General features: G+C 41.4%; 1 protein-coding gene across 9 annotated transcripts in view; it reads left to right on the forward strand.

The window, feature by feature from the left end:
* The window catches only part of CACNB2 (calcium voltage-gated channel auxiliary subunit beta 2), a 390,684-nt gene that overhangs the window by 337,046 nt on the left and 33,319 nt on the right, over positions 1 to 20,319 (forward strand). For all 9 annotated transcript variants that reach the window (XM_045462677.1, XM_045462680.1, XM_045462678.1 and 6 more), the window contains 2 exons: positions 14,768 to 14,890; positions 16,946 to 17,082. In XM_045462677.1, the coding sequence (XP_045318633.1) occupies positions 14,768 to 14,890; positions 16,946 to 17,082 (260 nt within the window). The remainder of the gene's footprint in view (positions 1 to 14,767; positions 14,891 to 16,945; positions 17,083 to 20,319) is intronic.

Consider the following 20,319-nt stretch of genomic DNA (forward strand, 5'->3'; position numbering starts at 1 on the left):
TCTCCAGCTAGAACCTCAGTAGGTTTAAGGAAGGAAATCCTGTATCCTGCACTGTCCTGCCCTTTGACCTATGCAGTGTTGGATTTTGAACAAAGTAGATGATAAGTAAATGTGTATTAGAAAAAGGAGTGATTTTTTTAATTGACTCGACATTTCCCTAATTTTCTTTGAATTTTGAGTAAAGAAATTCTCTTTGGTTATGAATGACTTTTATGTCAAAATAATGTAGATTCAAGTCGTGCTTTTTACCAGAAATAGAAACCAGGATGTTGATTTGGGTAAGGCAACGGTGCTCGTCTGCTTTGGCGATCATAGCAAAATACCATAAACTGCGGGGCTTCAACAGCAAAGATGGACATTCTCACGGTTCTGGGGCCTGAAAATCTCCAGTCATGGTCTGGCGAGGGCTGTTCCTGGCAAGGACATTCTCCTTGGCTTGCAGAGGCCCCCGTCTCACTGTGTCCTTGCTTGGCGTTTCCTCCGCGTACACCCTCAGAGTTCTCCAGGGTCTCTTCCTCCTTTTACCAGGACACCAATCCCATTGGATTACAGCCCTATCTTTATGACCTCATTTCACTAACTTCTATAAAGATCCCGTCTGCAAACACAGTCACACTGGAAGCTAGGACTTCAGTATCTAAATGCAGGGAGAGGGCGACACAAACATTCAGTCCATAACAGCAACAGAAGACAGGTTTTTCAGTGTCTTTTTTTATGCTTAAAAAAAAAAAGAAAGAAAGCAATGAGCATAAAGTAAAAATTGTTTCTGATTTATACTATTAACTTCCAAATAACTTGAGAAATACTGTTATCAGGCTTGGTAAAACTAACCAATAGTGAAATTAAATGTAAACACTTCTTTTCTTCTTAACGATGCCGGCTTAGCTGAAAATGATTTCTAAGTAATACTCCCTTCTAAGGCAAGGAAACACACATTGCACAACCCAGAATAAATAAAATCGAGCGCTGTCTCCTCGTATTGGCTTCTTGCCCAGCGACTTGGAGTTGTTATGCCTTTTGAAGATACTGCTCGAGGGAGAGACAGCCTCACTAGGGAAAAGAAGCCAGTATGTTCTTATTGCAGGGGAATGCTTCACAATCATTGCACAGATGATAGAGGAACTCCGAAAATTGCTGATACTTCTGTTCTTCTTCTGTTCTTCTGTTCTTCTGTCTCTGTTCTTCATATGGATTTCTTATCTGATAAAGTTCTCCATGGGTGTTTGCTAATCCTTTACATTCCTTCCTTGAAGACCTCAGATCCAAAGCGATCAGTTCTTGATAAGCAGAAGGAAAGACGTGTGCTACACTTCTGTGTGTGTGTGTGTGTGTGTGTGTGTGTGTGTGTGTGCATGCATGCATATGAGGCAGACTCCTGATCAGACCAGCTTTGTTCTCATGATGATCTAGCCATTCGGTTGTATAGGCCCTTAGCTCTATGGTGACAGAATATTGTGTTGAGTAGGTGTAGCCTAAGCACCTGATAACTGATTCTTCTAAAAGAAAAAAAAAAAAAATCAATCCCTTAATTGAGTCCCTTAACATTGAGTTAATATATCTGCCACTATGCAAAATACTTGGAGCCCCAGCAGTGTGATTGCTGGATCAGAGGGTATTTCCATTTTTAAGTTTTTGAGGAACCTCCATACTGTCTTCCACAGTGACTGTGCCATTTTACATTCCTACCATCAGTGCCTTTTTTCCATAATCTTTACTTGAACTTGTTCTTTCTTGGGGCACCTGGGTAGCTCAGTCGGTTGGGTGTCCGACTTCAGCTCAGGTCATGATCTCATGGTCTGTGAGTTCGAGCCCCGTGTCGGGCTCTGTGCTGACAGCTCGGGGCCTGGAGCCTGTTTCAGATTCTGTGCCTCCCTCTCTCTCTGCCCCTCCCCCGCTCACACTCTGTCTCTCTCTCTCTCTCTCTCTCTTAAAAATAAATAAACATTAAAAAAATGTAAATACTTGTTTTTTCCTTGTCTTTTTAATACTAGCCATTCTGACAGGTGTGAGGCGACATCTCATTGTGGTTTTGATTTACATTTTCCTGATGATGAGGGATGTAGAGCATCTTCTCATGTTTCTGTTGACCATCTGGATGTCTTCTTGGAAAAATATGTGTTCAGGTGTTTTGCCCATTTTTTAATTGGACGTTCTTGTCTTGTTTTTACTTTATTTCTGTTGAGTTGTAGGAGTTGGTTTTATATATATATATAAACATATATATATGTATATACATGTATATGTATATATCTATATATCTTGGTATCAACCCCTTTTCAGATACATGATTTTGCAAATATTTTTCTCCCATTTGGTAGGTTGCCTTTTTTATTTTGTTGATGGTCTTCCTTGTGGTACAGAAGCTTTTTAACTTTGGGGTAGTCCCACTTCCTTGTCCCACTTAGTTACTTTTGCTTTAATTGTTTTTGGTGTCAGATTCGAAAAATCATTGACAACACCTGTGTCAAGGAGAGTATCCCTTATCTTCTAGAAGTTTTATGGTTTCACCTCTTACATTCAGGTATTTAATCTCCCTTGACTTACGCTTTGGATACGGTGGAAGATAGTGGTCCAGTTTCATTCTTGTTTTCGTAGCACCATTTATCGCAGAGACTCTCCTCTCATATATTCTTGGCTCCTTTGTTATAAATTAACTGACCCTCTACACGTGGGTTTACGTCTGAACTATTGTGTTCTATTCACTTGTGTGTGTTTCTGTGCCAACACCATACTCTTTGATTACTATAGTTTTAGAACATAGTTTGAAATCAGGGAGTGTAATGCCTCTAGCTTTGTTCTTTTTTCTCAAGATTGCTTTGGCTAATTGGGTCTTCTGCGGTTTCATACACATTTTAAGACAGTTCTGTTACAGTGAAAAATGCCATTGGGATTTTAATAGGGATTGCATTGAATCTGTCGATCGCTCTGGTGCGTATGGACACTGTAACGGTCTTCTTCCAGGGCTTGAGCATGGAAGAGGTTTCCATTTATTTGTGTCATCCTCAATTTCTTTCATCAGTGTCTTGTAGTTTTCAGTATACAGGTCTTTTACCTCAATAGTTAGATGTATTCCTGGGTATTTCATCTTTTTGATGCCGTTGTAAATGGGATTGTTTTCTCTCTCTTTTTTTTTATGTTTTATTTTTTATATTTGAGAGAGAGAGAGAGAGAGAGACACAGAGAGGGAGACAGAGCACAAGCAGGGGAGGGACAGAGAGACAGAGACAGAATCTGAAGCAGGCTCCAGGCTCCGAGCTGTCAGCGCACAGCCCGACGCGGGGCTCGAACTCACGAGCCATGAGATCATGACCTGAGCCGAAGTCGGACACTTAACCGACTGACCCACCCAGGCCCCCTGGGATTGTTTTCTTAATTTCTCTTTCTGATAGTTTGCTATCAGTATATAGAACTACCACAGGTTTTGTATTTTGCTTTCGTATCCCGCAACTTTACTGAAATCTGTCTATTAGTTCTGACCGTTTTTTGGTGAAGTCGTTAGGGTTCTCACTGTATAATGTGTTATCTGCAAATAGTGACAGTTTTACTTCTTCCTTTCCAATCTGGATGCTTTTTATTTCTTTTTCTTGTCTAATTGTTCTGGCTCCCAAAGTCTCTTTTCAATTAACAGCCACTACAGTACTTTGAACATGTCGGACCGTATCATTCCACTGCTGAAAACCCTCCAGTGACTTCTCATCTCATTTAGAGTAAAAGCTGAACGTCTCGATTGTGACCTGAAAAAGCCACATAAAACCTGAGAGCTCTGACCTCATCTCCTGCTCTTTTTCCTGGTTTGCTCCACTCAGCCTTTCTGACCTCGTCTTCCTCTGACACGTCTCTGGCCTCCTTCCACTTGAGAGCCTCTGCGCTTGCCATTTCCTCTACCCCGAGTTCGGATACCTGCATTCGCTCACCCCCTTCGTGCTTTGGTTCAAGTATCTCCTGCCCTGTAGCTTGTGCCCTGGCTTTCCCTTAACCTTATTTTGATTTTTCTTTTTCCACAACGTTTATCATCTTTCAACATACACTTTGTCTATTAGGTCTGTTATGTATCGTTTCTCTCTCTGCTCTAGAATGTCAGCTCCCGGAGGGCATGAGAATCTTAGTTTGTATTGTTCACTGTCCAAAACAGTGCCAGACCCGAATAATGAATGAGAGCTCTGACGAGGCTTTCCCCAACTACCCCATTTCATGTTGCCTGTTCACCTTTCCTGCCTGGTTACTCTCTAGTCACATAACTTTTCTTTTCTACTTTTTTCATTATTTGATATCCCCTCTGCTAGAATATAAAATAAGCCATGTGAGGGCAGGGACCCAAGATAGTAAACACGTTCTTATAAATATTCATTAAGTGAATCAGTTCTCGAGAAGAACTTTGAATCTCTCAAATCAGCAGCGTATATAAATTTTATCTTGTGGCAAATCTGATTATTTGCTTATTCAGTTTGATGCAGCTGTCAGAATACATAGTCACATTGCTTATATCACCATGGCTTGATATATTTTGCTATTAAAGAATTCGCAGACTGGCCTTGGTAGCTCATAATAAATTAAGCAAATATGTTTTAAAAGTTCAATGATTGGAAAGACTCAAGGCAAGATTTTCAGTATGCTATAGAATCTTTCGCATGTATGTGTAGGGAATAAAGTTGAAGATTTTCATTCCGTATAGGAAGGATTTTTGATTATCACTGAAGTAGCAAATGATGCCGAGAAGTTGTACAGAGAAGGGTAACCGGAAACTACAGTATTAATATGTAGAAAATAAAAGCGATAGCTCTGATCTTATTCTTGAAAGTACATTGCTATCTCTTCGGGTTCTAAGTATTTCCTGTGGAAGACTCAATGCTGATCCCACTTGAGTCATTTTTAATGAATTAGAAGAATATAGCGTGTTTTATAGGAAATGATTATGTACAAGTAGATCAAAAATCCAATTTGATTTTTAAGCTCTCTTTTCTCTAATCTCATAATAGGTGTCTGGGTCATACTTTTTCTTAAATTTCTTATAAAAATATTGGAGCTCCTGGGTGGCTCAGTCGGTTAAGCATCCAACTCTTGATTTCGGCTCAGGTCATGATCTCATGGTTCGTGGGATGGAGCCCCACATGGGGCTCTGCACTGACAGCCTGGAGCCTGCTTGGGGTTCTCTGTGTCCCTCTGTCTCTGCCCCCCCAAAATAAATAAACATTAAAAAGTATATTGAAAATTGAGAGTATTTGGATAAATCCATTATAGACATTCAAACATTAACTTTGGATTTTTCTTTTATGTTATTAGAAATGACAGTTTCAGAATGAAAAAGGAAAAAACACACCTTGCCATTGACATAGTAAAATGCATCTTTACATTAAGAAGTCAAAGCATGAAAATTCAAGTGACCCTATTAATCATGATCATAAGTTTGTTTTATTTGGGTGAATTTCATTTTGCTTTTTAACAAAGTGTGTATTCTGCTAGCACCTTTTTAATAAACCAAAGGTAAACATTTTATTGCATCCATTAAAATGATTGGTTTCATTATTAACTCATTAAGTCATTGTTTAGGAAGAAAACTAGAAATAGTGCCATAAACTTGTGATAATCTGTTTTGCTTTGTTTTCTGATATTCTGCATGTGAGATCATATGGTATTTGTCTTTTCTGACAACTCACTTAGCACAATGCCCTCAAGGTCTATCCATGTCGTCACAAAGGGCGGGATTTCCTTCTTTTTATAACTGAATAATATTCCATTGAAGCCTGGTTCAGATTCTGTGCCCCCCCCGCCCCTCCCCCACTCACCCTCTCTCTTTCAAAAATAAACATGAAAAAAATTTTTAATAATACTCCATTCATCTGTCAATGGACACAGGTTATTTCCATGGCTTGGCTATTGTAAATGTGATGCTGTGAACATGGGAGTGCAGAGATCTCTTCAACATAGTATTTTTGCTTCCTTTGGATATATTCCCAGAAGAGGAATTGCTGGACCCAAATAGATTTGTTTTAACTTAATTATCTCCTACTTCTAATAGCCGTGTACCAATAGCCTTAGGTCTAGTGATTCCAGAAGGTTGTAAAAACATAGAAGAATTTGCTTCTGCTGTAAACCTCACATGTATCTCTAACAGGAACCTGCAGGCTCACACAGGCCTGGCCTCTGGAACACTAATGCATCTTCCTTTGGCTGTGAGAAAAAGCGAGACCTGTGGCCCCCGAGCTGTCCAGGAATATCCCCCCTGCAGTTGTTCGATGGGCTCCCGTTCAGGCGTGGTCAAAACTGGATTCTGACATCCACGTCTCAGCAGAGTAGAGCATATGGCGGCATGCTGGACTCTTAAAGGGTGCTAGAGGGCATGAGTCAGAGCAAAAGCATCGAGGAAGAGGAGCATTTGGGAGGGTTGAGATACTAATGGGACATCCTTCCGGGTCCATGGGCCGGACTGTAGTGGCTCTGGATTCAGCCTGGGGCAGGTGGTGGTGAAACCAGTGTGGTTTGGATCTTCAGCATTCTGCCGTACTTGTAACTGTGTGTCGTCGTGTCAGGAGAATTCCACCCCAAGACTGTAAACTGACAAAAGCTCCCCAGGAAACCACAACCGAAGCCAAAGAATCCTTAGTGATACTCCAGCAGCTGCCACGGGAAAGGGACCTAGAAAAGGAATCCTTCCAAAAGTAACAAACTTGCAAAGCAAAGTTAGAAGGCTCCCAGAATAACTGGAAGGCCGGTTAAAATCCTTAAAGTTAGTCCAGGAAACATTTTATCATAAGTAACTTTGCCTGGCTTTTTCTTACCCTTTTCAAATATGGTATATATACTATAAATTCCTTGTGCATATATTCCCTATAGTATAGTCCTCCTATGTATAGTACATTATGCTATAATATAGTAGCTGTGGTCTTTTAGTTCTCCCTCTGCAACATCCTCTGTGGCATTTTTGGAAGCCATGAGACCGCGTGTGTTTTAATATCTCAATTCTCTGTGTGTGAAATTGAGCTTTATATGTTGTGGAAAACAGAAGAAAGAACATTCATATACAAATAAACAAAAATCGTGATTTGACATTGTTATTGATTTGTCGGACCACAAAATGATTCAAGTGCAAAGAGGCAGAAATACATGACCTTTACAGTGAATGCCTGTAGTTCCAACACGGGAACTGCTCACTGTTAGCTGTTTTTTAAAAATGGACTAGGGGAGGGGTGCCTGGGTGGCTCAGTCGGTTAAGCGTCTGACTTCAGCTCAGGTCATGATCCCCCAGTTCCTGGGTTTGAGCCCCATGTTGGGCTCTGTACTGACAGCTTGGAGTCTGGAACCTACTTCGGATTCTGTGACTCCCTCTTTTTCTCTGCCTCTCCCCTGCTCATACACTCTGTCTCTCTCTTTCAAAGTTAAATAAATCATCAAAAAAATTTTTTTAAATGGACTTGGGGCGCCTGGGTGGTTCAGTCGGTCCAGCATCCAGCTCTTGATTTCAGCTCAGGTCATGATCCCGTGGTTGTGGGATGCAGCCCTGTGTCAGGCTGTGTCCCGTCAGAGCTTGAGATTCTCTCTCTCCCTCTCTCTCTCTCTCTTTGCCTCTCCCCCCAAAATAAATTTAAAAATTAACAAAAATTAAAATGATTACATTATACAAGGCAGACTTTGACCTGATTTTTTTTTTTTTTTTACTTTCTGTCCCAGCCAATTTCTGAGCATTGTGTGAAAAATATAATTTTCAAGTGTTCAGAATTTCACACAGACATTTAAATGCTTTAAAATTGCCATCACTATACCCCTCTGAGTGAAAGAACCCAGGCTTTAAAAAGAGATCGCTGGGTTTGAATATCACCTCCATTATTTGTGGCCTAGGAGAACTTGTTTGAGCCTCACTTTCCTGATCCGGGAAAACCAGTTGTTCTCTGCATAATATACAGCACACCATTCAGACATCCCATGATGGTAGTTCTTATAATTTTATTATAAGTTGTGCTGCGTACAAGATGAAGAAGGACTTGGAAGAGAAGAATAGTAATTGCTTTACATACGTGTTATTTATTTGTCCCCCTTTCCAAACATATCTGAATGCAGACTGGAAATACCATTGTGAAATGACATAGCCATAGTGTTTTGTTCTTTTTTTTTTTTTAACAAAGTTTATTTATCTAATTTGAGAGCCAGAGAGAGAGAGAGACACAGAGACAGAGAGCATGAGCAGGGGAGGGGCAGAGAGAGAGGGAGAGACAGAGAGCCTGAGCAGGGGAGGGGCAGAGAGAGAGAGGGAGAGACAGCCTGAGCAGGGGAGGGGCAGAGAGAGAGGGAGAGACAGAGAGCCTGAGCAGGGGAGGGGCAGAGAAAGAGGGAGAGACAGAGAGCCTGAGCAGGGGAGGGGCAGAGAGAGAGGGAGACAGAGAACCCCAAGCAGGCTCCGCGCTGTCAGCGCAGAGCCTGACACAGGACTCCGTCTCCCGAACCGTGAGATCGTGACCTGAGCCCAGACCGAGAGTTGGACGCGTCACCAACTGAGCCACCCACGCGCCCCAGCCATAGTGTTTTGAAAACACGTTTGCATAATAGTCTGGATGATGAAATGCTCTGCTCTTCTACAAGGTGATACTCATTGGCTGAAGAATCTGTTCGGCTTTAGTTCACAGGCTGCAGTGCAGCAAACGTTTAGTTCTGTGCAGCAAGATGGCAAGTACAAAACCAAAGTGCTTTACCAACCACCTAAGGATGTAGAGCACATGCCGGACAGAAGGGACAAAAATGGGCAGAGGAATCCATCAACTTTGTTAACCTGGGCACAGGCGCGTGAGAAGCAGAGACTGGTGGGAAGATATGTCCCCACCTCACGGGCCCTCCAAACAAGTTAGCTGGGAATCCCGGTAGGAGACAGCAAAAGCAGACCCCAGCAATAGCCCTGGCCTGAGAATAAAGGTCTTAGGCTATTTATGAGGTCAACAGAAGGTGGAATTGAGGATCATGTGGTCTCCCAGTCAACTTCCTTACCCCATAGCTTCCGTGGAATAGAGTGATTCTAAATCTAAATCTAGAAAGGGGAAAAATACAGTTTCAAACAAAGAGGGAGGCAAACCGTAAGAGACTCTTAAATACAGAGAACAAACTGAGGGTTGATGGTGGGGGAAAGGGGGGGCAAGTGATGGGCACTGAGGAGGGCGCTTGTTGGGATGAGCACTGGGTCTTGTATGGAAGCAATGAATCATGGGAATCTACTCCCGAAGCCAAGAGCATACTGTGTTCACTGTATGTTAGCCAACTTGACAATAAATTATATTTAAAAATAAATAAAAATAGAAAATAAATCTAAATCTGTCCTGGGATTTGAGTACTGTTCCACAGTAGTCCTGAGAGGACCTTACCTGGGGCTGTGGGCCACCTTTATATGTGTGCTTGCTGCCTTTCTTCTCCACCTTTCCCGACAGCTGTGACCAAGTCTTTCAGGCACACCTGTGAGGCTCTGGAAGTCAAGAGCATCCAGAGGACAATTTGAGGGGAACCTATGACCTGGGGCAAAGCCCACTCCTCAGAGCGTCCCATTAACTTCTGGTCCAGAGGCCTGGATCAGCCTTGCTTCCCTCAAGACCCAGAGCAGTGTGGGGGCTCAGCATGTCCGACAGCTCTAGATCTGTCACCACCGCCACAGTCCCCTCTGTCCTGGTGTTCCTAGGAGGCCTGTGTACGGCCAGGGCTCCCTGGCTTCTATTTGTTCTTCCTCTTTAGGACTTTGCCTTAACCTGAGGAAGGGAGCAAAAAAAAAAAAAAAAAAAAGAGAGAGAGAGAGAGAGAGAATAAACATCCACTGAGAGAGAGAGAGAGAGAGAGAGGGAGAGAGAGAATAAACATCCACTGGCCTCAAAGCATAAATGCCCCGACAATCAGTTATGGCCACAAATTGTTCGAGTGGATCCCATGAGTGTGGAGGGGGGATCAGCTGAACCACGTCCTGGGTCCTGATTGGAGATGTGGCACTGGGAGAAGCATAAAAACAAGGCAGGCTTCTGGGCCGTAAGTGCATGTCTGAGTGGGAACGAGGCTGAGAGGCCTGAGTGATGAAAGGAAGGAGTCCTTGAGGCCTGGACCGTACCGCCAGGAGGCCAGAAATGCAGAGGTCAACTGAAAGCAGGGTATGTTTAATTTTTAAAAATGGTTTCATGGGATAAAAATGCAAAGATTCCTTAAGACACGTTCCCTTGGGACTTCACGTTGGTTACAAAATAAAGCCCCTGTGACTTAGGACTCAAAGAAAATCAGAATTAAAGAGCTAGGGTAGTGTAAGCAAAACAAATCTGGGAAAGCCTTACCATGTTTTCCCATCCGAAAGAGTATGAAAGAATCCACGCTGGAGGAACACATCTTGAATAGAAGAGTGATTTAGCTTGTATCCTATGGCAGGTATTCACCTGTTTTAAATGGTTCGGTCTGAGCAGGGTCACACTGAAAGAGCACAGAGAGAACAGTTCGTGTAGGGCCTTAAAAGACGGGTGAATATGGGCAAACATTTCTTTAGGTGTGGCATTTATTATGGTAGATAGCAAGCCCATTTATTGAGCACTCTCTCTGTTCCGAGCACTGGCCTGGCCCTGTGCGTGCATTTTTTGTGAGTTGGGTTTTGGGGTTGGGGGGGGGCGTTGGTTAGATTCCACATATAAGTGAGGTGATACAGGAATTTGCCTTAGTCTAACTTAGCTTAATGCCCTTGGGGTCCAACCGTGTCATTGCAAATGGCAGGATTTCCTGTAACTTGCGACATACGCATTTTCTGAAATCTCGCAATCACCCTGCTGTGTTGGTATTATGACTCTCATTTCAGCCACGAGGAAACATTGCTCAGTGAGAGTAAGAAATATACCCAGGCCGCTTACCTGGTAAATGGCAGAATCAGCATTCAAATCCTTTGAAAATTCCATACGAATGAACCCATACGAATGGAATTGATGTGGAACACGTCTTCCACATAGTAGGTGCGCTGCTTGAGCTAGTGCTGAAGTGAGTTCAGGGAACCCAAAGTGACATTGTCATTTGGTCCCTTTGGTTGGCATCCTGGGGTCTTTGTCTCTAGCAGGTAAGCTCTCGTAGTTTGATAAAGCCTTTTTCCTCCTCTCCACTTTCATCGTTGTCCGTTCTAATCTTAGAAATGTAGTTCCTGAAGTGAGTATCGTTAAGGGGTGGGATTCTGCTGTTCTTTCCTCCCTCTATGTTGTATAAAGCTGATTCCCATATACAACTCCATATGCAGGGCTAGAATTATTGGTTAGGGGAGGTGAGCCAAGGAAGAACGCATGTTCTGTGTTGATGTCTTACCTGTCAGAACAGAAAAATTATTATCTGTGGCCCTTGTTCCTACATGCTGGCCTTCACCACGCCTTTAGTTTGTTTTTCTGTTTTTCAGTGTCTCCTCTTCCTGCTACTACCTACAGTCTTTGAAAAGTTAACGTGTAGAAGACCTGAGATTTCCATGGGATCCTCTGTAGAGTTGTATATTTAAAATTTGTCTTCCCATGATGAAAAAACATGATGCCACATCTAATCTCTCTATCCTCCAAGGAATAAAAGACCTTCAGGGAGGGGCGCCTGGGTGGCTCCGTTGGTTGGGTGTCTGACTTCAGTTCACGGGTTCGAGCCCGCATCAGGCTCTCTGCTGTCAGCGAGGAGCCTGCTTCAGATCCTCTGTCTCCTTCTCTCTCTGTTCCTCCCCCACTTGCTCTGTTTCTCTCAAAATAAATAAATAAACTTAAAATAAAAAATAAAATTAAAAAAAAAAAGTCCCTGAGGGAAATGATCATGCTAACATAAAAAAAAAAAAATTTTGGATCTGTATTTTTATGATGCAAAACTCTCCTGAATAATAGAAAGATGTATTCAAGAAAATCCTATTTCTGGGGCACCTACGTGGCTCGGTTGGTGAAGCGTCCAACTTTGGCTCAGGTCACGATCTCACAGTTTGTGAGTCCGAGCCCCACAATGGGTTCTATGCTGACAGGTCAGAGCCTGGAGCCTGCTTCAAATTCTTTTCTCTCTCTCAAAAATAAATAAACAGTAAAAAAATTAAAAAGAAAATCCTATTTCTGGCAGCAAACCCAAATCTGATTAAGACTACATCTTCTTTTAAAGGGCACCATTGTATAGTGCTGGTTGCAGTTTAAAATGGAGCAGCCCATTTAGACAGTAGTTTGGAAAAGAATTGAAAAAGGTTTTGGTAACTCATGGCTTACTCATGCTACCCCTGGGAATCTGTCCCAGGGAAAGAATTCTAAATAGAAAGAAGCTTTTCACATACAGATTTTTTGAAGTAGAATATTTATCATAGTGAAAAAAATATAAACTCCAGTATCAAAAAAAGGTAAATGGTTTGAATAATTTTAAATGGCAGATTTAAAAAGCATATTGCATGAAAATAGCTGGATAAAAATGAAATACCTTATGATTATAGCTGTGGGAGTAAAATCTATGTATGTAAAGAAATTTCCAGAAAAAATGGAAGCACCATCACTATCAATGATTGTGTTTCAGTGAAACAATCACGGGCAACTTTTTTTTTGTTTCTTTTTTTACAGTCTCTATTTCCATTTGAGGATGAGTACCTTTTATATCAGTGAAGATCATAGTGGATAACTAGAATTAGATTCTAGATATTTATGCCCAGTTTATGTCTACTATGCTCTTGCCCAGAATGTGGTAGCCTTTCTCAGTCTGCATATTGTGGATGGATCTGTGTGCCTTCATGGCTTTTAGCTCAGTCCTCGACCCAGACGACAGTTCTGTAGAACAAATTAACTTTGGAAGTAAAGATGGACTCTCTATTCCAAATCCCTCCTTTCCCTCCTGACAAGCAGAGTCAAAGAAGAGCTCCTTCAGAAGCGAGAAACGGCTCAGAAGAAGTCCACTGGCCCATAACATAAAGAAACACAATGCCACTTAAGACAATACCACTTTTGTCTTTCTCTGACCGACTTACTTTGCTTCGCGTATTACATTCTAGTTACTTCCATGTTGTTGCAAACGATGAGATTTCATTCTTTTTGATCACGAGCAATATTCCATTGTATATGTGTATCACATCTTCTCTATCCATTTATCAGTCGATGGACATTTGGGCTCTTTCCATAATTTGGCTATTGTTGATAGCACTGCTGTAAACATTAGGGTGCATGTACCCCTTCAAATCCGCATTTTTGTATCCTTTGGATAAATACCTAGTACTGCAATTGCTGGGTTGTAGTATAGTTCTATTTTTAGTTCTTTGAGGAGCCTCAATACTGTTTTCCAGAGTGGCCACACCAGTTTTCATTCTTCCCCTTTCTCCATATCCTTGCCAACATCTGTTGTTTTCCTGAGTTGTTAATTTTAGCCATTCTGACAGGTGTAAGGGGGTATCTCATTGTGGCTTTGATTTGTCTTTGCCTGGTGATGAGTGATGTTGAGCGTCTTTTCATGTGTGTTAGCCTTCTGGATATCTTCTTTGGAAAAGGGTCTATTCATGTATTCTGCGCATTTCTTCACTGGGTTATTTGTTTTTTGGGTGTTGAATTTGATAAGTTCTTTACAGATTTTGGATACTAACCCTTTAGCAGATATGTCGTTTGCAAATATCTTCTCCCATTCTATCAGTTGTCTTAGGAGGGCACTTGTTGGGCTAAGCACCGACTGTTTTATGTAGGTGATGAATCACTGGCTTCTACTCCTGAAACCAATACTATACGAGATGTTAACTAACTTGAATTTAAAGAAATAAACTTAAAAATGTTTAAAGTTTATTTATTTTCAGACAGACAGAGGGAGGGAGTGGGGGAGGGGCAGAGAGAGGGAGAGAGAAAATCCCAAGCAGGCTCCACACTGTCAGTGTTGAGCCTGATGCAAGGCTTGAAGTCACAAACGGTGAGATCATGACCTGAGCCGAAACCAAGAGTCAGACGCTTAACTAAGCCACCCAGGTGCCCCCAAATAAATAATTTTTTAAAAAAAGACAGTACCACTTTTCACCATTTCTGAGCTTACCTATTTTTCCACCTTGCGGGTAAACAGGAATTGCCTAACTAGAGGGCAAATACTTACCTGTAAATTTTCAAAGCATCAAATAACAAAGGTTACCATCTTTAATGGCTGACCCAACTCAAGGAGGAAAAATAATAGAATTAAATGTCACTGATTTTCATAATTCCCTGCAGCCTTCAAGAAGATATATTCTCTGGTTCTTTTTTCACCCAAAACACTGTCCTTCCTACAACTATGTCATTAATTAATTAAAGTAGCTGTTTGGGGTAGGAGTGGTGGTTGCTAAGTCTTTTTCACTGAAAGCAGAGAAGGGGCACTTTATCTCTTGTGCTTTCCAAGAGAACGGTGGCCTTTTTCTAGTTTGGAAATGGGTGGTATGTGGCTGAGAGCGGAAAGATTTTACATGTTGTGAATACTAATAAGCTGTTTTGTGATAAACAACCGAGGTGGAAAACCAGCAACGATGACAGTAGAGGGGCCCCTGGGTGGCTCAGTTGGTTGAGCTTCCGATTCTTGATTTCGGCTCGGGTCCTGACCTCACAGTTTGTGGGATTGAGCCCCACATCAGGGTCAGTGCTGACAGTCAGAGCCTGCTTGGGATTCTCTCTCTCTCTAAAAAAATAAATAAAAACTTTAAAAAGAAATGACAGTAGATATTCGGTGTCTGTTTGGATGTTGGAGGGGAAAGGGAGGAACACTTGTGTTTTTGGTTTTGGTTTTTTGGGTTTTTTTGGGGTTTTTTTGTTTTTTTTGTTTTTTTTTACTTTTTTCTCCCTTTCTTTTCCCTCCTTAGACAAAGCCCGTTGCATTTGCTGTTCGGACAAATGTCAGCTATAGTGCAGCCCACGAAGATGATGTTCCAGTGCCAGGCATGGCCATCTCCTTCGAAGCGAAAGATTTTCTGCATGTTAAGGAAGTAAGGAAAATAATTTGAATTTCTACCCGCCTGATGTTTTCACCTTGAAACATCATTTCTTATTTCTTATTGCCGTGAAATAACATTGCGTAGAGCTCCACTTGCATAACATGCACAAATTCGGCGCCTCTCAACCTTTTCTAATATAAATATAACCTTTTTAAAGAAGAAAGAAGTCACAGGCCTCTTGCAGTTAACCTCAGGGCTCCCCTGGGCTCTGTGACCCAGAAATTGGGAATTACTGGAGTAGATGATCCTTTTTTTATGCTTAACCTGTACTTTTCTTTTAATTTTTAACCTTGGCTGCATGTCGAGTCCCTCTCATGTCTCAAGTTTAACCATCTGGGGGAGAGTTAATAATAATACCTAGAATTCATGATCTCTCCTCTCTGCTGACCATGTCTGAAGGCAGACCACTGGTGCCCTGATCCTCCTTTCGGGAGTAAATGTCTGAAGCGGAGGGAGAATCGTGGGAATTGGAGCCATTGATGCAAGAAGCAGATAGCCAGACGCTCCCTCCCTTTTCCTCCATGCCGGAGGTCTCCACCTGCCAGTTAACAATGACTCCTGCCTGTACATTGGAAAAATTCACCCTAATTAAGGCTTATTTTGAGTCAATATTTACCAAAAGCCAGCTGTGCAGAACATGGCATTAAACGACCAGAAATTCCCCCTCAATGATGTTCTCAGTGTGTGAGCATGAGGTCTCCCCAGACCTGCAGGAGTGACCATTGGAACAGACTTCCATCTCAGGGATGATGTGTCAGGAAGAATGTATGTAAATTTAGCTGCTCACTAAAGTAAAGGAGGTGAGGACTCCCAATTCAAAAAGCCTAGTCAATGGGGCGCCTGGGTTGCTCAGTCGGTTGAGCGTCCGACTTCAGCCAGGTCATGATCTCGCGGTCCGTGAGTTCGAGCCCCGCGTCAAGGCTCTGGGCTGATGGCTCAGCCTGGAGCCTGTTTCCGATTCTGTGTCTCCCTCTCTCTCTGCCCCTCCCCCGTTCATGCTCTGTCTCTCTCTGTCTCAAAAATAAATAAACGTTAAAAAAATTTTTTTAAATAAATAAATAAATAAGCCTAGTCAAGACTCTAATAAAAAAAAATTATTAAAGAAAAAATAAATCCGTACTCTAAAACTCTGTGTAGTAAAGAGGTGTAGAGAGGTACAGTTTCAGCCTCGATTCAGAAATGTTTTTATATGTGTAAGAAAAAAAAAAAAGCCTGGAGAATTGAGAACCTGCCATTTCGTTAACTTTTTAGAAAGAGATACGAAATACTGGCTGGAAAGGGAAGACCATAAAAGCTGTCAGAAATGGTGGCATGCCTACAATCTGACTTCACAGGCAGAAGTTAGGTTAATCCAGGGTCCCGTTCTGATGGCTGATGCTTAAAGACAGATCTCTTCTCTACCATGGAAGGAAAAGAAAAACAGAGTGGCCAGTCTTCTTTGAAATGTTCAAGAATAGACTGGCAAAGTACTATTCCATTGAGAGGATTAAAAACAAATCATAAAGATGTAGGATAAACATTCTATCTGCAAGAGAGAAATTGTCAACATCCACGTAAATGGAGAAATCATCTGTGAACACCATACCATTGTAACTATAAACCTGTTTGCACAAAGGGAAATTTGGCCCCGGAACAAAATATTTCAGGTAGATTTCAGTATTTACCTCTGACTCTTAATATTGTTAAGTAATCTGATTACAGAAGAGAACTCTGTAGCACTCCCTGGTTCTTAATGGGAAGAATTGTGAATATTTGAACCAGGGGCCTGCAGAGGCCGCACCGAAGTTCAGGCTAATCTCACATAGTACCAGGAAAGAGAATGAGGGGTAAATCCTATGGTGAATTGCTGAGCTCACTGGCCATACTTCAGTCTTACCTGTTCAACCCATGAAAGCCTTAGGCTTTCTCCAGTTGTGATGTTGAGGCAGAGTTAACTGTATTCGCCATAATATTTCTCTCCACTGAAAATAGTTCATGTAGAAGAAAAACAATCTGAATACATGAACTTCTGTGCACTGATCGTAACAAATTTGATTTTGCGTTTAGAAATTTAACAATGACTGGTGGATAGGGCGATTGGTTAAAGAAGGCTGTGAAATCGGATTCATTCCAAGCCCAGTCAAACTAGAAAATATGAGACTACAGCATGAACAGAGAGCCAAGCAAGGGAAATTCTACTCCAGGTATGAGAAAAACATCAAGTGTCTTTGTAAACGTCCAGACTGTGTCATCATTTATGTCCTCTTGTTTTCTGTGTTCCACAGTCTTTATTATGTGTTCAAAAGCAGACTGGTGATACGGTTTATTGATAGAATCACAAATCCTGCATTTTAAAGCCTTCATCCCAGCATCTGATTGTCATCTTATTTGGGAGAGAATCAAATTAATTGTTGTCGTTAATCATAAAGGCATGGAGTATTAAATGTGGGCTTCAGTGCAGAGGAAATTCTCAAGTCCTAATCTCTTACCGAAAACGCTGGGACACTGAGCAGCCTTCATGACTAATCCGAGTGTCCGTGATAGCTGCCTGGCATGGCAGGAAGGTGTTTTGGAGATGATGGTCTTAGACTTCACTGGTGAAGAGCAGGTCTTGTGATCTGTTACTTCATTTTCACTTAGGAAACTCAATTTTCAGTTCTACCCATCGCTAAGCACGTAAAGGGAAACTCAATATGAAACCAGTTAACACTGCCTTTGCAGATAGCAATTAAATGAGTTATGTAATAAGCTGGGGCTGAATAATCCTCCTTAGGATTCTTGAGGTTGTGTGCCCCTCATTAAAAGAATCACTGGAGGAGCTACTCAGACACGGAGTGAATTTGAAATTGAACCCTATGCAGACGAGTCCGAGAACATGGCCTGATTCTTCTGCTTCTCCTTGTGGGAAGGGATGTGATTGGGGCAAACCTTTTCATTAATGTGAATTGCTAGGTTTCTATTTTCTTGGTTATATTTTGTTTCTATAATGCTGGAAGATCCTTTGCCAATGGTAATATTTTAGCACAGGCAAGATTTTCTTCCCCCAAGTATCTGCAAATAAGTCATCTAGAAGATCTTTTTTTTGGTTTGAAACGTCCCTCTTTTGTAACTGGAATTTTGTAACTGTCAGGCTGTTTAAGTTCAGATGGATTCCTCCCTTATTTGAAACCTCTCCCCCCCATTTGGCTGTCATTAATCCCTGGGCTATTGGGGGCTTTCAGATTGTGAGATGCATTTAGTCCTATAAAAGTGGATGCACGCAGATCAACAGTGCATGCACATTTTACTTGTAGGGTGTTAGAGATCGGATCCTATTCATAAAATTTCCAGCGTTCTCCTGGAAAAATTATTTTTCTAATCTCTGTATTGATAGTAGTCTCTCAGTACTAACTAGTAAAATCTTATAATGTGAAAAAGTTTTCTTTTCACAGGGTACATATATTGCTGTTTTGACTTTGGTGGGATATAGTTTGTTGAGGTTTGAAGTGATCTCAGATAGGGGATTGTTTTGATTTTGTTTGTTGAGGATAATTCAGTATTTTCAAGCATTTACCTGGTCAAACAGGTTTAGGACAGTACTTGGTAATAGCAAATTACCTTAAAGCTGTTCCCAGCCTTTAATCTGTTCAGCCTATGAATCTGGATAGTGGGAGGGGGATATTTTTCAGGCGTCTACTAAAATTATCTTGAACGCTTCTTGGTGCATGTCTTTGGAATCGTGTTTTGTAGAATGTATTGTAGGAAATTTGGGATGGGTTTTTACGGAGATAGACTTGTATATCTTTCTCTGCTTATTCACGTACAAACTGAGAATACTTCCCAAGGAGTAGGAAGGGAGAAGCTTTGGCCAACATGGTTAAGGAAGCGCGGTTTCCTCTGCCTCCCAAGCGGGCATCCCTGGTCTGATGTCGGTCATCAGCTCAGCTTTATAAGAACCTGTGGGCACAAGAAGTATGAGCGTTTCCACTTCACAGATGAGGCGACAGGCAAAGAAGCTAGGGAACTTGACCAAGCTTGCACAGCTTGTAAGTGGTAGAATGAGGATGAGAACTCGATCCATCTGACTGTAGCCAGACCGCAGACGGACGACCATGCTATGCTGCACGTCGTGTGGCAAGGGCCCGTTTTTATTTACTATATTAGATCGTATTGCTTTTGCATTTTTTTCCCTTAAAGGACCATATAAACTATCTGTATTTGGGGAGTAACGCCTCATAACTTATTCTCGGGAGCTAGGTGACCTTTCCTAGACCTGTAGATCTTTTCTTTTGATTTTCTTGATTTTATTTTGTCCTGGTTACCTAAGTTTTTGCCTCAGTATGTGAAGGTGTTTTTACTTTCAGAGATCTTACGTTTGTCTTCTAACATCCGAAATACGGTTTGATTCTGAGGACATAGCCAGCATTCAGCAGTATGTAAAAAGCCTGATGTTTTTTAAATTATAAAAATCAACCGACATCAAAAGTGGTAAATGGGGGCAGAGCTCAAGAATGTGGCATTTGTCTGGAATTAAAAGTTAAGGGCAAATTTGCATTTTGAACATTTTGACTATTTGCAGTGGTTGTCAAAATTTTACACAATTCAAATAATACTTTGACTTTTATTAAAATTCAAAGAGAATGTAAAACAGACCCATGCTTGAACTGAAATTACACTTAGTACCTTAGAAAAAGGAAAAGCAAAAACCAAACAAACACAAAACTTCTGGAAGAAAATGTTTTGGTCCTGGTAATGGGTATTCTTACAGCTTCTATAAATACCCCTTTTTATTAATTTTATATGCAGTCTGGTATTCTTATTAACTGTACTGGAGTACCTCTTAAGAATCGGAAAAAAGATACAGAGGCCTCCTGCTAGCTACTTAAAGTTTTTGACGTTTGTCTATTTTATGCATCAAAATGCCAGAATAGCAGCAATATGGTTGAGCCTGGTTACTGGTATTTTAGTGGAATTTATATTTTTATCTTAATGTTTGTGTAACTTAAACATTGCCCTTTGGTGCATAGACACTGTAGCAAATTCTTTCAAGTACACCCAGGATTGGCTCTGATAATAAACGTTAGGCACTAAGATCGCCTTGCCAAAACTGCCTGTCACTCTTGTACGATATTCCTTTCCATCTTCTTCCTAAGGGGCCATTTGGTAGTAGGGCATTTAGCATGCTGGTATGCCGGTGAAAAAACATAAACGCTCTGACTCCGATAACTTTATTCCGTAAAGTTGCTAAGACGCTGGCGTGTCTTGTTTCGGATTGTAGAATTTGGTGGTTCTGAAGTACACGCTCTTCAGTTTGTGCCTAAAATCCCCAAGTTGAATCCTCCGTGGTAGCCAGGCTTGAGACATGTTCCGAATACTAACTACTATCAGAGGGTTAAATCATTGAACACTTGTGTGTGTCATGCTCCATTGTGGATCTTTTAAAGGTTAGCAAGTGGAGTATT

This window comes from Leopardus geoffroyi, chromosome B4 (assembly GCF_018350155.1).
Source record: "Leopardus geoffroyi isolate Oge1 chromosome B4, O.geoffroyi_Oge1_pat1.0, whole genome shotgun sequence".
Lineage (NCBI taxonomy): Eukaryota > Metazoa > Chordata > Mammalia > Carnivora > Felidae > Leopardus > Leopardus geoffroyi.